This window comes from Oncorhynchus nerka, linkage group LG22 (genome assembly GCF_034236695.1).
Source record: "Oncorhynchus nerka isolate Pitt River linkage group LG22, Oner_Uvic_2.0, whole genome shotgun sequence".
Lineage (NCBI taxonomy): Eukaryota > Metazoa > Chordata > Actinopteri > Salmoniformes > Salmonidae > Oncorhynchus > Oncorhynchus nerka.
In genome coordinates, this window is record NC_088417.1 from 44,435,928 (window position 1) to 44,451,497 (window position 15,570).

Below are 15,570 nucleotides of genomic sequence, written 5' to 3' on the forward strand. Positions count from 1 at the left end.
CTGAGCTTATTGAGTATATTTTGGGGAGTCAGCATTTGATCAAGATTGCAGAGAGTTTTGAGCCCAAACACAGTTTTAACAATGGCTGTTAAAAGCAGCTAAATAACCAGCACACTATAAACGTTTCTTTCTGCAGTGAAGTCGCCAGTTGCCGGGGAGACTTCAGACTTTGTGAACCAGATCCTGGAGAACACTGGCAAGGGGGATCCCACCGGAGGTCTGGTCGGGCTGCGCGTACCCACATCTAGAGTGTAGACAGGCCCTGTAGAGAGGCCTGGTGATGGCACACTCCAAGCCATCCCGCACCATTCTTGTCCCACACTGTAACGGCACACCCTCTGCATGTCCATTCCATCCGGAAACTCATTCCCAATGCTGAGTGGGAAGACATACATATACCATAGCTTCACATGTATGTATTCACACAATGCGCATGTACAGAAATGAAACTAGTAGCTATCTCTGCACTTAGTAGTCTGTTACTTGCCATTTGTTGCAAGTGGCTAGTGACCTTCACGAGCCACAGCGTTGCGATTTCAAAGCCAATATATGAAACGATAACTCTTGAAATGTTTTATGTTGAGAAGTGAAGCAAAACAGAATGATCATCAGTTCTAGCTGTAGCCATTTCCTGTAGCGTTCAAACGACCCGTTTCATGTCTGCGTACCAGAGTGGGAACGCCAACACAGGATGCAGTTCTATTTAGTGAGCCGACAGGAGATCTTCAATATAAATATTCTCCTGTCAATCCCATGTCCTTTTAATCAGCTGCCTTGTTATTATGCCACCTTACTGAACTGTGTTCCCAGTGAAGAACAGCCACTGTGTATTCCATAGTGTATACTGTTAGGAACACCTAATACCTATTGATGCCAGTTGTCTGTTTTCCCATTCTTGTACCACGGTATTTACATAGGAGGAGAAAATGTAACCCTATACATGTCAACCTGCAAACCACATCATAAGACAACAAAAACACAGAAGCACCTGAAATACTACTAATATTAAGGAAAGAAATAGTATATTTTGAGGGAATGATTCTTTTTTTAAAAAAGTAAATGTTTGGGGGTTACACATTTAGGACATGAATGCAGTGAGGAAGGTTGGTTTGCGATTTAGCCTGATTGTTTCTGTTCCTGTGTTTCTGCAGCTGAGAAGATATTTCAAATGGACTTGAGCAGAAGGCTAAGATCCTAAATCGTCTCGACTATAAGCTAGATGATGTGATTACAACAATCAATTTTCTCTTTCTATATACACTTTGTTTGGAAGTGTCTTCAAATGAAAATGCCTTTGGCTTCTTGCGAAGTAGGGATGAGAGCGCTAAAAGTTCGGAATTCCTTAGTTTGGGGTGTTAGTATTTGTATTTGATCAGAGTACTATTCATTGTGCCTTGTATTTAAAGTGAGATGATTACAAAAACTCCCAGAGGTTGAAGGATAGTGGACCATTTTACAATGAGGGAGAGCAGAACATGGTGCAGGGAACGTCACGGTGTGGGTTTGTAATGTATTTCTGCTCTTTAAAAATATTCTGAATGTACATATGAACATGGAACATGTAGATATATGCCACAGAGTCTGTGCATTGTATTATAAGATGGCTCTGACAAACATTTACTTTAGTTATCGGTACTTGGACTTTGGGAATGGGTGGGTTTAAAAAAAAATATTCGTATAGAATTTCAAAATATTTGCACACTATATTTTGATTTGTTTTCTTTTGTACCAAAGACACATGCAACAAAAACGGTGACTAGCCAGATAAAGTAAGGTTTTGCACAGCTTACCTGACACCGTATTGAATGTAGGAAATGTGGTAGGGTCAGGGATTTTCATTGAACTGTGAAATTCGCTTGGGTCCAATTTATGTCCTGAAAGAAGCATTCATTAACATTTTCTAAAAGGCTTGCTCTGTCAGTTGGCTTCTCAAGTAGATTACTTGGAAACATTTTGATAGATTCCTGAAGTTACTACTCCCACCTCTTTTTATTGTGCTTTGGCACAAAGTAGAAAAGGGATGGAGCGCAATTTGGATGTTTTTTTTTATTTTACCTGTCAAAACGTCAATCACATAACCAAAAGGTATATAACTTGTATCATTTATGTAGGTGAGATGGATACACATACATCATTGACATGATGTGATTTATGTTGTGTATTTATAGTACTGTCCATTCATGCATACAGTACATCTATCTATTATGAATTGCCACTTTTTCAAATTGATACGTTTTAATAAGCATGACACATTTCTAAGGTCTATCCTCACATTCAGAGAAACTTTGGAGGGGGGGTGACAAAGAAAGAAAATATTTTTGTAATATTTGCCTCAACCTTTTTCTGTTGGTGTGCAGGTATTTCATTTGAGAGAGATACATTTCTGGAGTGTGACTCTGCATAAGATAAGGAAGGGTTCCTCTGTTTTTTGTGAAGATGGTATAGTTTTTTTTTAGGCGTTCTGAAAGTAAGTGGTTGAATATCATGGATATCGTTATGGTTTCTTTGTGCCCTCAGCCTCAGTTCTTGACACAAAGCTGCTCCGTTGCACTGTCATGGGGAAGATTGGTAGAAAATGTATGGATGAGGATTCTCAATTGAGTACTTGCAATTGTAGTCTTAACCTGTTACGATCTCAGCCCAGATGAAATGAGACGCGCAGCTTTTTAGAGATTGCTTTTAGCTCAAGCATCTCTCTTTGCTGCTGCAACTTGTCGATCTTCTCAATTTGAAGGACTAGGTTTTCTAATTCCAAGAGAATGTGGTGATTTAAGGCTAAATTTAATCAAATTGGCACAGCTGCAAACCCTCCCTGCGGAACAGTACCATTGTCCCTATGCTGAACAAAAGGCATGTTTTAATTGAAAATGTTTTATTTTATCCAGTGAGCATCTTATTTGAGTTCTTACATTATCTGAACATGCCTTTCCGTTTGCTGTAGAGGGACAATGTTATTGTTCTGCAAAGCAGGTCTCCCACACTGCACGCCATGGACTGATTAACTCATGATTTTAATTAAAAGGGGAGAAAATCTACTTTCTCTGAAACTAGAATGATACTTTATGTTTCTAATAAAATATCTTATTCTACTTTGTTAGTGTAGTCAAGATTCTCTATATACCATCCATGGTTTGTTTTTGTAGTGTTTCATTTTGTAAATAGATTAAGCTGAAATGTATCTTCTAAATATTATATTTGTATAGTATATTATGTATTACGTGTATGGAAAAAGAAAGCACTTTGTTAAAAGGAAAATACAAACAAAAAGTTTTTAAAAATTCCTTCCATTTGCTGCTAAACCGACCTTGTTTGAATGCTGCAGTGTGTGCTTGACTTCTGTAACCTGATCAGGACAGTGTGTTGGGGAAGTCTTAAGAGGGCAATCAACATTTTGGTTATAAGGCCCCTATGTTTTGAATGACTCTGAGTCTAACGTCATGAATTAATTTGCCTTCAGTAGAGATTTCCTATGGAAAAACAAATTCTGCTTTGGGTTTTTCTTCAGGTTGATGTACAGTGTAGACTCATTTCTTCTGGGCATTTGCCAGAGTTATATTGTTATAATTTTTTTAGTAATTTGTACTTGTAACTTAATGGGGAGGGGGAGACTGAGGTACTCACAAAGGCCCATGTCCTTTTGTGAGTGCCTCAGAAGGAAAACTATCAATGTACTGTATGGCAAGTAATTTGTGGTGGAAATGTAATCCGGATACTCTTTGCCTTTTCAAACACCCATCCATTCACGTAAGATGGCCAATAGTTGGTTCAATTGCACGGCAGTGTTTCTGTGGAAACCGATATCAGCCAATATTGTACAGTCTACAACCAAGAACTCCAACCTGGTGATATGCTCAAATCAACAATGGCTTCTCCATTGGGATCATTGATGGCAAGTGAGGTTGAGCTAGGGGAATTGATGTTATGTAAGATGCTAGTAAAACATCTTATCTAGAAAGAGTGCTGTGAGTAGCTCATTCTAGTGTCAGGGGTGTTTCCACACAGGTTTTCACATTTAACATGATGGGCGCAAGCTGTGCAACTTTACATTCTAGCCAGGAGACTCTGTGGCATTTTAACAGTCAAGGAAGTGGTTGTCATTCAAAGCCAGTAAATATTCCTTCTGCTCTATTGACATCAAACATATATAAACAGAAATTAAGCTATTTATGTAATCCAAATTGTTGCGATTTTATTTCTGCAGTTCAATAATATTGTGTGCGTTAATGGAGAGTCAATGTAAAACAAAATGGTGCGATGGATAAGAATAGTCAACGGCCAATGGACTTGTAAGTAGAAATATTTTTCCTAGATTTGCTTTTCTTTATACTCTTAACATGTGTAAACATACACAAATGTATTTTTCAAAAGGGAAATGATTTTGCTTTATAGTTTTGATCCAACCTGGGTTTTACCATGCTGCTGGTCATCTATGGTTGGTAATTCCTAAATGTTTAATGTATGAAAAATATTATCGTTTATGATACATTACATTTTATTTGCTAACAAATGATCACATTTGAGTCAACCTTATGCTATAGTCTTAGACCTTCTGCTAAGTCTATAGATGTCTAATGGCAGCGTTACCCAACAGTTAGATCACAATGCGAAAGTGACCGTACTCGATTTGTTCCAAATGGCTACAGTAGACTAGAGAGGAGGCGGCAAGCGTGTCTTGTCCCCTTTTTTTTCCCTCCTTTTTTTTTTGTTCAATTCCTGATATGATTTTGGCTTGCTTTTTGTATGTAGTGGTTTGTAGTGTGTGATGACAATGTTCTTAAAATGGTGCACTATGCAGGTCTTACTCGTAAGACGGTGTTTCTTTAGTTTTCAGCTGTCTCGTGTCTGAGCAGAGCATTTTATTTGACGTTCTACAAAGACATTTCCATAACCCTATGGAGTTGTTCCTAGTGGTGAAAGGCAGGTGGGGGGTTGAGTGGAGGTATTCCCTCTGAAATGGAGGAGCCAGGCGTGTGTAACGGAGAACGGCCCGTCTCGTTGAACACTGCTAAATTGACATGTTCTTCTTTCCATCTTATCTAACCAGTGGAATGCTTTTGTGTTTTTGTTTTAACCTGTCATTATAAAGGACCCTGTAAAATGCATTCTGCCATTACATATACCTTTTCCCCCTACACCCACAGTGTCTATAGAAATTCAACACTTTTTTTCTAGCAAATTGTCGTGGGCTGTATTTGAAATTTTCTTCAATGCTTAAGCATTGCAGAAGCATTTTTGAAAAGCCTCATTTCATGTCATAACTTGCGCAACTTCCCCTATTGCTTGTAGAAATCCTCATACTCCAAGGTTCTATGCTTTATATGTAGTATAACCATTTTTATGTAATATATTGTTTGATAAATACACGCAGCGAATATTTCATAGGGAGTGAGATTTTCATGCACGATGCTCATTCATCTAATGTAGTTGTTTATTGGTAAAACATTTACTAATTTACTAGCAATGGGTGCATCTTCACCCTGAGTTTAAGGATTTTGTATGTCTCAAGGACTTTATTGAAGATATTTCAACATAAAAGAATGAGCGCAAAGAGATTTTTGTTTTGGATGTTGATCAATATATTCAGACCAAACTATTTTCCGTTGCTTACCCACTGTTATGACAACAAATAGTACAAACAGAAGCATACCCACATTGCACTTGGTTTTACAAAATGTCAAACATTATTTTTAATACAATGCCTGCTAAACCAGGTGCCTTACAAAAAAATAAAATAATCCAAACTTGATCTACACCCTTCAAAGTCTTGGAAGTTTTGTATGGATACAAGATTTACTATCTTTCTGCCCACGATGCGAAGAATTCTGACATTTACTCTGTCTGGTGTTTTAACAATGTAGAGTGGTGATCTCATGTACTTATGAAAATTGTTGCTGCTTTGCCTCGGACAGTTTTCTTATAAGTTGAATGTAGTCTTCCTTCGAGGGATTCAATTCAATATACGGATGTGTTCATACTCCAAAATATCCTAGTGTAACACTGGGTGAGAGAGACTATCCAAAGAGTGCTGCAATCATGAGTCAAAGGAACTTTGTCGTCCTTATTTCTGTGAACCTTTTATTGCTTTGGTATTTATGCTTTAAATCTGTAAGTTGTTGCACATGTTTGAATTTGTAGATTTTCTTTTTTTTTTTGGTGCCTTTTGTACTTTCCGACTTGCCATACCATTTATTATATTTACTTTTAACCTAAAGAAATTACTTTACCTACAGAAATTATTTTAGATATTCATGATACTGCAGCGAGCTATACATTCTTGCTGAAATCCATTTAGCAGACCCAGAGCGTCCACCAACGATTTATTTTTTTATATAGAACCGGTAGATCTGCTTTGCAAAGACGATGTCCAACCTTTTCTAACCTATTGTGTCCCCTCCACAAATTATCAAGATAATTGTGTGCCTCTGTTCATCATTTTCTACTGTTCCACAAACGGCTGGGTTGCACTTTACCTGGATCAGTGGCGCATACAAGCAGGTGGCCTTTAGCAGCCGTTCTTCAATGAACAAATACGGTTTGAAATAACTCTTAATGACACACCGAGGTTTGCATTGTTCAACTTTAGATCTATATTAACCATGGAGCTCCAGGAAACTGCATAAATATTTTTCACTAGAGACCAAGGTAGGCAAGGTTTTAAACATGGCAACCCCTGTATAACACTTAAAGCGATGATAATCTTGAAGTGGTGGGCCTCTGCACATAATCAGTTTCCTTGATTTCTCCAAAGTGGTGCCACCGCACAGTTCCCTTTATATCACCGAAGGTTGAAGGGAGCACTAATTGGAGTTTTAAACAAACAATGCAAACAGCTGATAGGAGTTACCACTCACCAGCCATGGTGCTGAATCTCAGACGTACTTGAGCTCACTCAAGAGCTGCCACTCGGCTCCTGTTGCCATGTTTGCACGCTGCTTGGGAGCGTTGCAACTCTTTACCAGTTCCCAGAGAACTTCTCTAAAACAGTGACTGATTTGCTTTAAGACCTGCACTAGCCACTGAGGTATCAGTGCCAATAAAGGCCTTGTCCTCAGTAATGGTCACTGACGACCATGTTTGAATTTGATTGAAGTGGATTGGCCGGTGGTGGTGCTTTTTAATAGGATTATTTTTACTTCAGGAAAGGCATAGAGATCGGTTAGAGTCGCTAGGGCTGCTGGGCAGAGATCTCTCATCCCTGCACTGACGTGTTGAGGTATGTACTCCTGCATGTGATGCATGCAGACCAATTCAATGATTACCAATGCCGCTGAGAAAATGGGTATAACCCTCTTTCCAAACACCATAAACACATCATATTCACACTGCAATGATATACATTTCCTTCCAAACTTGCCAAATGCAAGGAGTGAGAGGGAAATGTACCTAAAATTTATTTGTGGTTTTTGTAAGGTTAACTCCAAATTATTTTTGAAAATCCTTACAACTCTCGATGAGTTCTATTTAAAACCCATTCTAAAAACGACACAATTCCTGCCCTTGATGTAATGCTTCTGATGTTGTATGGTATTTAAATTGATAATTTAGCATGTAGTAGTGTGTGTACTCCCCAAGTGTAGAATATTTGTCACAGTAGGAAGGCTGTATGTCATTGCTAAATTCTCTATAATAGATCTCTTGGTAAAATTCATAAGAAAATCTGCAGAAGTATATCTTGCTGAAACTAATAGTAACTTGATCCTATTAGCAATGTATATTTGTAGTTCAAATACGTTATCTTGACAGTTGTCATATATGTTTTAAATGTTGTGCTGGGTTTATACTTTTGTCGTACACTTATTTATTTTTATTTTTTGGGGAGGCACAATTAGTTGGAGAACTGTTATGGATAATAAGCCTTGAAAATGTACAGATGTGATTTTGCCTAGGTTCAGTTGTGAACTGGCAGGGTAGCCTAGTATTTAGTGTTGGGCCAGTAACTGAAAGGTTGCTGGATCGAATCCCCGAGCTGACAAGGTAAAAAATCTGTTGTTCTGCCCCTGAACAAGGCAGTGATCCCCAGGAGGCCGTCATTGTAAATAAGAATTTGTTCTTAACTGACTTGCCTAGTTTTAAAAAAATAAAATTGATTGGAAAATGGGTCTGCTTGTGTAATTGTGCCTCTTTTTTAAAATCCTTTTTCTCACAGGTACCAATTCTGCTCAGAGTTTGTACCACCGTTTTGCGGTTTATGTTAGAGTACAGCTACGGACAGAAGTGACGTTACGTCAGGAGAATTCGGTAAGGGTTAGCGAAAATGCTACAGTTGTCCCCATTGCGACTCGAACATGTCACTTTGGGTCTGTAGCTGTATTCCATCTAGCCACAACCCAGTTTTGCTTGTAACCACGATAGTCTAAATCTACTATTGATTTTAATAAAAAAATAATTTAAAAAACTTTTAAACTACAATTTGCTTCATGTTTTACAATTGTTTTATTTGTGTAGGCTATTAGTTTAATTGTATGATTGACACTGACGCACATTCATGACCTACATGAATAGTTGCATAGTTGAGATTTAGTCCAGACAGCTGCCATAAGATGTTATTGCATAAGCATTGATGTTAGAGGCCGAATCATAGAAATATAATCACATTCTAGTTCTGTGGGCTGACTGACCTACTGTACTGACAAATGAGTTAAAATAGCCTGGCAGCTTCACTTTGCATTGTGATTCACATTTCCTTTTTCTGCCACTAACTGTTATGTTGCCTCCTGTATATTTATTTTCCATATTTCTTGTCTTGGATGAATGCCAGTATCATCTCAGATCTTGCTGGGGTGGGTGGAAAGAAACTGTTGCAGTTTTAAAGCTACTTTTCTAGCAATTCTTTAAATTTTTCCATGTCTAATGTGTATTAATTTGATAAGAGTGACAAAAACCTACATTCAAAAAAAAGTTAGCTGTTGTGGGCTAGTTGATCTGGACATGTCTGACAAGTTATAAATAGCTCTCTAAGGTATACAATGACTAACATGACGAGGAACTGATGATGCACTACCCAATGTAAAAATTGCACCTTGTGCATTCTACTATTAAACTTTCAAGAGTACGTTTTGAAGCCGGACTTAGTTTCCTAGGGGGCGCGCCTCACAGCTTGGGAACCACTGACTTGGGTAATTGTATTAGACTTGATTTGTGGTCAACTTACTACAACTCTAAATTTTCAATGAATTTCTTATTTCATGGAATTACATAGATATATGATGAGGCGTGGCTTAACGTGACCACGGCCCCGAGTAGGGTACAGACGTGGGGTACTCTCCTTACTCCCATGTTAAATTGCCTACTTCACTCAACCAGACAACGGCTGTATTCTTACTTTTAGTCTATAAACATTTTGGATATGCTTGGTTAGTCATTTTTAACATTTCCATGTCTTAAATTACAAATTACATCATACCTAAAAACACTGATTCTAAATGTAAAAATATTAGCATGAACCGAGACTGTCGCATGGAATGTAGCTACGTCAGCCAACAAGCCGATCCCAAATTACTTTCTTCAGATCGCAAACGTTAGCTAACTAACCCTGCTTTTATAGACCACCAAATCAAGTTTCATCAACTGACCAATGACCCGGTTAGACGAACCTCTCATGGTTTCAGGCTATACGCTGCCATTGATGGAAATCTGTGGGTACTGGTTACTCGATACATTTCAAGCACTTAATTCACTGTGAGTGGCTAGCTAACACTTTTTAAAATATTTTTTTATTTTTATTTCACCTTTATTGAACCAGGTAGGCTAGTTGAACAAGTTCTCATTTGTAACTGCGACCTGGCCAAGATAAAGACAAGCAGTTTGACACATACAACAACAGAGTTACACAAGGAATAAACAAACGTACAGTGGAAAAAGTCTAAATACAGTATGTGCAAATGAGTTAGGATAAGGGATCGGCCATGGTGGAGAAGTAATTACAATATAGCAATTAAACACTGGAATGGTAGATGTGCAGAAGACGAATGTGCAAGTAGAGATACTGGGGTGCATAGGAGCAAGATAAATAAATACAGTATGGGGATGAGGTAGTTGGATGGGCTATTTATAGATGGGCTATGTACAGGTGCAGTGATCTGTGAGCTGCTCTGACAGCTGGTGCTTAAAGCTAGTGAAGGAGATATGAGTCTCCAGCTTCAGTGATTTTTGCTGTTCTTTCCAGTCATTGGCAGCAGAGAACTGGAAGGAAAGGCGGCCAAAGGAAGAATTGGCTTTGGGGGTGACCAGTGAGATATACCTGCTGGAGCGCGTGCATGGTGACCAGTGAGCTGAGATAAGGCGGGGCTTTACCTAGCAGAGACTTGTAGATGACCTGGAGCCAGTGGGTTTGGCCATGAATATGAAGCGAGGGCCAGCCAACGAGAGTGTACAGGTCGTAGTGGTGGGTAGTATATGGGGCTTTGGTGACAAAACGGATGGCACTGTGATAGACTGCATCCAGTTTGTTGAGTAGAGTGTTGGAGGTTATTTTGTAAATGACATCGCAGAAGTCAAGGATCGGTAGGATGGTCAGTTCTTACGAGGGTATGTTTGGCAGCATGAGTGAAGGATGCTTTTTTGCGAAATAGGAAGCCAATTCTAGATTTAGTTTTGGATTGGAGATGCTTAATGTCAGTCTGGAAGGAGAGTTTACAGTCTAACCAGACACCTAGGTATTTGTAACATATTCTAAGTCAGAACCGTCCAGAATAGTGATACTGGACGGGCAGGTAGGTGTGGGCAGTGATCGGTTGAAGAGCATGCATTTAGTTTTACTTGCATTTAAGAGCAGTTGAAGGCCACGTAAGGAGAGTTGTGTGGCATTGAAGCTCGTCTGGAGATTAGTTAACACAGTGTCCAAAGAAGGGCCAGAGGTATACAGAATGGTGTCGTCTGCGTAGAGGTGGATCAGAGAATCACCAGCAGCAAGAGCGACATCATTGATGTATACAGAGAAGAGAGTCGGCTCAAGAGTTGAACCCTGTGGCAACCCATAGAGACTGCCAGAGGTCCGGACAACAGGCCCTCCGATTTGACACACTGAACTCCATCAGAGAAGTAGTTGGTGAAACAGGCGAGGCAGTCATTTGAGAAACCAAGGCTGTTGAGTCTGCCGATAGGAATGTGGTGATTGACAGAGTCGAAAGCCTTGGCCAAGTCGATGAATACGGCCGCACAGTAATGTCTCTTATCGATGGCAGTTATGATGTTGTTGTTAAAGAAGCAATAAAACTGACCTTTAGACTTGTTGAGTATCTGGCCAGTCTGAAATAAGTAGTTTTCTTTGCAACTCTGCCTAGTGGTTAGAGCGTTGGACTAGTAACCGGAAGGTTGCGAGTTCAAACCCCCGAGCTGACAAGGTACAAATCTGTCGTTCTGCCCCTGAACAGGCAGTTAACCCACTGTTCCCAGGCCGTCATTGAAAATAAGAATTTGTTCTTAATTGACTTGCCTGGTTAAATAAAGGTAAAATAAAAAAATAAATAAAAAATCCCGGAGTCGCCTCTTCACTGTTGATATTGGCCACATACTCAACTAGTCTAAAGAAGGTCAGTTTTATTGCTTCTTTAACAAAAAACACCAGTCGTTGAGACTGGTGTTTTGTGGGTACTATTTAATGAAGCTGCCAGTTGAGAACTTGTGAGGTGTCGGTTTCTCAAAGTAGACACTCTAATGTACTTGTCCTCTTGCTCAGTTGTGCACCGGGGCCTCCCACTCCTCTTTCTACAGCGTTGTACGAGATCATCAGTTCCTTGGCAATTTCTCGCATGGAATAGCCTTAATTTCTCAGAACAAGAATAGACTGACGAGTTTCAGAAGAAAGGCTTTGTTTCTGGCCATTTTGAGCCTGTAAATCGAACCCACAAATGACGACGCTCCAGATACTCAACTAGTCTAAAGGACAGTTTTATTGCTTCTTTAATCAGAACAACAGTTTAACTGTGCTAACATAATTGCAAAAGGGTTTTCTAATGATCAATTAGCTAATCCAAGTTGATCATTTTAAAAGGCTAACACAGGAGTGATAGTTGCTGATAATGGCCTCCGTACGCCTATGTAGATATTCCATTAACAAAATAGTCAGTTTCCAGCTACAATAGTCATTTACAACATTAACAATATGTACACTGTATTTCTGATCAATTTTATGTTATTTTAATGGACAAAAAGTGTGTTTTTCTTTCAAAAACAAGGACATTTCTAAGTGACCCCAAACTTTTGAACAGTAGTGTAAGAAGGCTGTTCATTGACTATAGCTCAGCCTTCAACACTGTAGTACCCTCCAAGCTCATCATTAAGCTTAGGGTACCACAGGGGCCCCCCAGGGTGCGTGCTCAGCCCCCTCCTGTACTCCCTGTTATCCAATAACTGTGAAGCCACGCGCGCTTGCAACTCAATCATCAAGTTTGCAGATGACACAACAGTAGTAGGCCTAATTACCAACACTGACGAGACAGCCTATAGGGAGGAGGTGAGGTTCCTTGGTTAAGTGGTGCCAGGAAAATAACCTCCCCCTCAACGTCAACAAAATGAAGGAGCTGATCGTGGACTTCAGGAGACAGCAGAGGGAGCACGCCCCCATCCACATGGGATGGAAAGAACGAGATTATGCTCTAAAAATAGCCCTAAGATCCAAATTAGAGCATGACAGACGTAGGTTTACCATGTTGAGAAATAAGGTGATGAAAAAAATCAGACTGGCCAAGGCAAACTTTTTTATTAACATAATTGGTGAAGGGAAATTATAAATTGATCTGGGGAATCTAAAAAAGTTAACAGGGAAAGACCACAGTAACACTGCAAAAAGACTAGACATCATGGGGAATAACAATCTTACACAGGATGCAGTCGAAATAGCACTAGCCTTCAATTCCTACTTTATTAACTGTCAGGGTACTGACACAGAACCCCTCCTGGTTTCTTGGGCTCAGTGCTAGCTCAGCTCAGACGCTCAAACTGTCTTCATCATAAGGGAGGTTTCTGAGTCAAAGGTGAACAAGGTGATTAGCTCACTAAAGAACTCTAAAGTCAAAGATGTGTTTGGGCTGGACTCTACCTTTCTTAAAAACTACAAAGAGTCACTCATTGACCCCATTACTAAGGTCACCAACACATCTATTGGTCTCGGAGTGTTTCCAAGGGTATGGAAGTTGGCCATAATAACGGCCATCTTTAAATCAGGCAACCCTGCTGACGTGAGTACAGGCCCATTAGTATACTACCTGTGGTGTCAAAGGTTGTTGAAAAGTGTGTATCAGAACAGCTGATTGCCCACCTCAACAACAGCCCCTTCACATTACACTCCATGCAGCTTGGCTTCAGAGTGAAACACTCCACAGAAAAAGCCAACTGCTTTCTTCTGGAAAATGTGAAGTCCAAGATAGACAAAGGGGGCGTTGTTGGGGCTGTGTTTTGGACCTAAGGAAGGCTTTTGATATTGTTAACCATGAGATTCTCATCACAAAATCAACTTTTCCCACGATGCCTTGAGATGGAAGAAATCATACCTTGAAGGCAGAACTCAGTGTGTCAGAGTGAGTAATGAGCTGTCGCCCACTCTTAGCTATGATGTGGGCGTGCCCCAAGGGTCAATACTGGGGCCCCTCCTGTTCAGCCTGTACATTAATGATCTGCCTTCTGTCTGTACTGGGTCTGAAGTTCAAATGTATGCAGATGATACAGTGATATATGTGCATGCAAAGAGCAAACAACAAGCTGCACAAGAACTCACTACTGTAATGGTCCAGGTTACAAAGTGGCTCAGTGACTCGTGTTTGCATCTCAATGTGAAAAAAAACTGTTTGCATGTTCTTCACAAAGAGGGCAACAGATGCTACTGAGCCAGATGTCTATGTGTCAGGGGAGAAGCTCCAGGTGGTATCTGATTTTAAGTAACTTGGCATCATACTTGATTCCAACCTCTCGTTTAAAAAGCATGTGAAAAGGTAATTCAAATACCCAAATTCAACCTAACTAATTTCCGATTTATACGAAATTGTTTGACTGCAGAGGTAGCAAAACTGTACTTCAAATGTACAGTGCCTTGCGAAAGTATTCGGCCCCCTTGAACTTTGCGACCTTTGGCCAGATTTCAGGCTTCAAACATAAAGATATAAAACTGTATTTTTTTGTGAAGAATCAACAACAAGTGGGAGTTTGTCTTGCTGCTTTTTGTTCTATGTTGCTCTGTCTGTGTGCTACGTCTTGCTTGTCCTATGTTGCTTTGCGTGTGCTCACTGCTCAATGATTGTCTATATTGTAATTGTTTTTAAGAACCTGCCCAGAGACTGCGGTTGAAAATTAGCCGGCTGGCTAAAACCAGCACTTTTACTGAAACATTGATTCATGTGCACTGTCCCTGTAGAAATGAAATACACTCAACATCGACAGGACTGCATTGGTGAAGGTGAAAAGCTTCATGTTCCTCGGTGTACATATCACTGACAATCTGAAATGTTCCACCCTCACAGCGTGGTGAAGAAGGTGCAACAGCGCCTCTTCAACCTTAGGAGGCTGAAGAAATGTGGCTTGGTCCCTAAGACCCTTCCACACTTTTACAGATACACCATTGAGAGCATCCTGTCAGCCCGACCTGGTATGGCAAATGCACCACCTGCATCCGCAGGGCTCTCCAGAGGGTGGTGCGGTCTGCCCAAAGCATTACCGTTGGCACACTGCCTTTCCTCTAGGACACCTACAGCTCCCGATGTCACAGGAAGGCCAAAAAGATCATTAAGGAAATCAACCACCTGAGCCAAGGGCCGTTCATCCCGCTATCATCCAGAAGGCGAGGTCAGTACAGGTCAGAGTACTGGGACCGAGAGACTGAAAAACAGCTTTTATCTCAAGGTCATCAGACTCTTAAATAGCCATCACTATCCAGCCTCCACCCAGTACCCTGCCCTGAATTTAGTCACTGTCACTAGCCGGCTACCACCTGGTTACTCATCCATGCACCTTTGAGGCTGCTGCCCTATGTACATAGACATGGAATCACTGGTCACTTTAATAATGTTTACATACTGTTTAACTAATTGCACATGAATATACCGTATTCTACTGTATTATAGTCAATGCCACTCCGACATTGCTCGTCCTAATATTGATGTATTTCTTCATTTTATTATTTTACCTTGATTTGTGTGTATTGTTGTGACTTGTTAGATACTACTGCATTGTTGTAGCTAGAAACACAATCATTTCGCTAGACCTGCAATAACATCAGCTTAATATGTGTACGTGACTAATACAATTTGATTTGAAGTAGGTGTAGATATTGACATAGGCTTCTTTGGGCCATTTGGTAGGGTTGTCTGCACAGCTGGTCTCAGGCAAGTTGAAAGGACATATAGGCAAGTGAACAAGAATCAACTTTTCTAAATACCTAGACCGTTCAAGCTTAGGCAAAGACTGGAAGTAGTTATGCGGCATATCTAAAACTAGCGAATTAGATCGAGATTAATTTATCTCGCTAGCCAGCAAGCTAACTAGAAAAAAGCTTAGGGTTAACAAACAGCGACGTAAGTATAATGTCGCAGCTTTACTAGCTTTATGGCACATTCATAACTACTCGGAACTGGGAAATCT

The 15,570-nt window shown here is 40.0% G+C and overlaps 1 protein-coding gene across 3 annotated transcripts in view; it reads left to right on the forward strand.

Annotated features, from left to right (window-relative positions):
- LOC115105238 (CREB3 regulatory factor-like) overlaps positions 1–8,099 on the forward strand; it is a 30,690-nt gene extending 22,591 nt beyond the window's left edge. For all 3 annotated transcript variants that reach the window (XM_029627008.2, XM_029627009.2, XM_029627010.2), the window contains exon 9: positions 137–8,099. In XM_029627008.2, coding sequence (XP_029482868.1) covers positions 137–255 — 119 coding nt within the window. In that variant the 3' untranslated portion in view covers positions 256–8,099. The remainder of the gene's footprint in view (positions 1–136) is intronic.
- Positions 8,100–15,570: the final 7,471 nt, after the last annotated feature.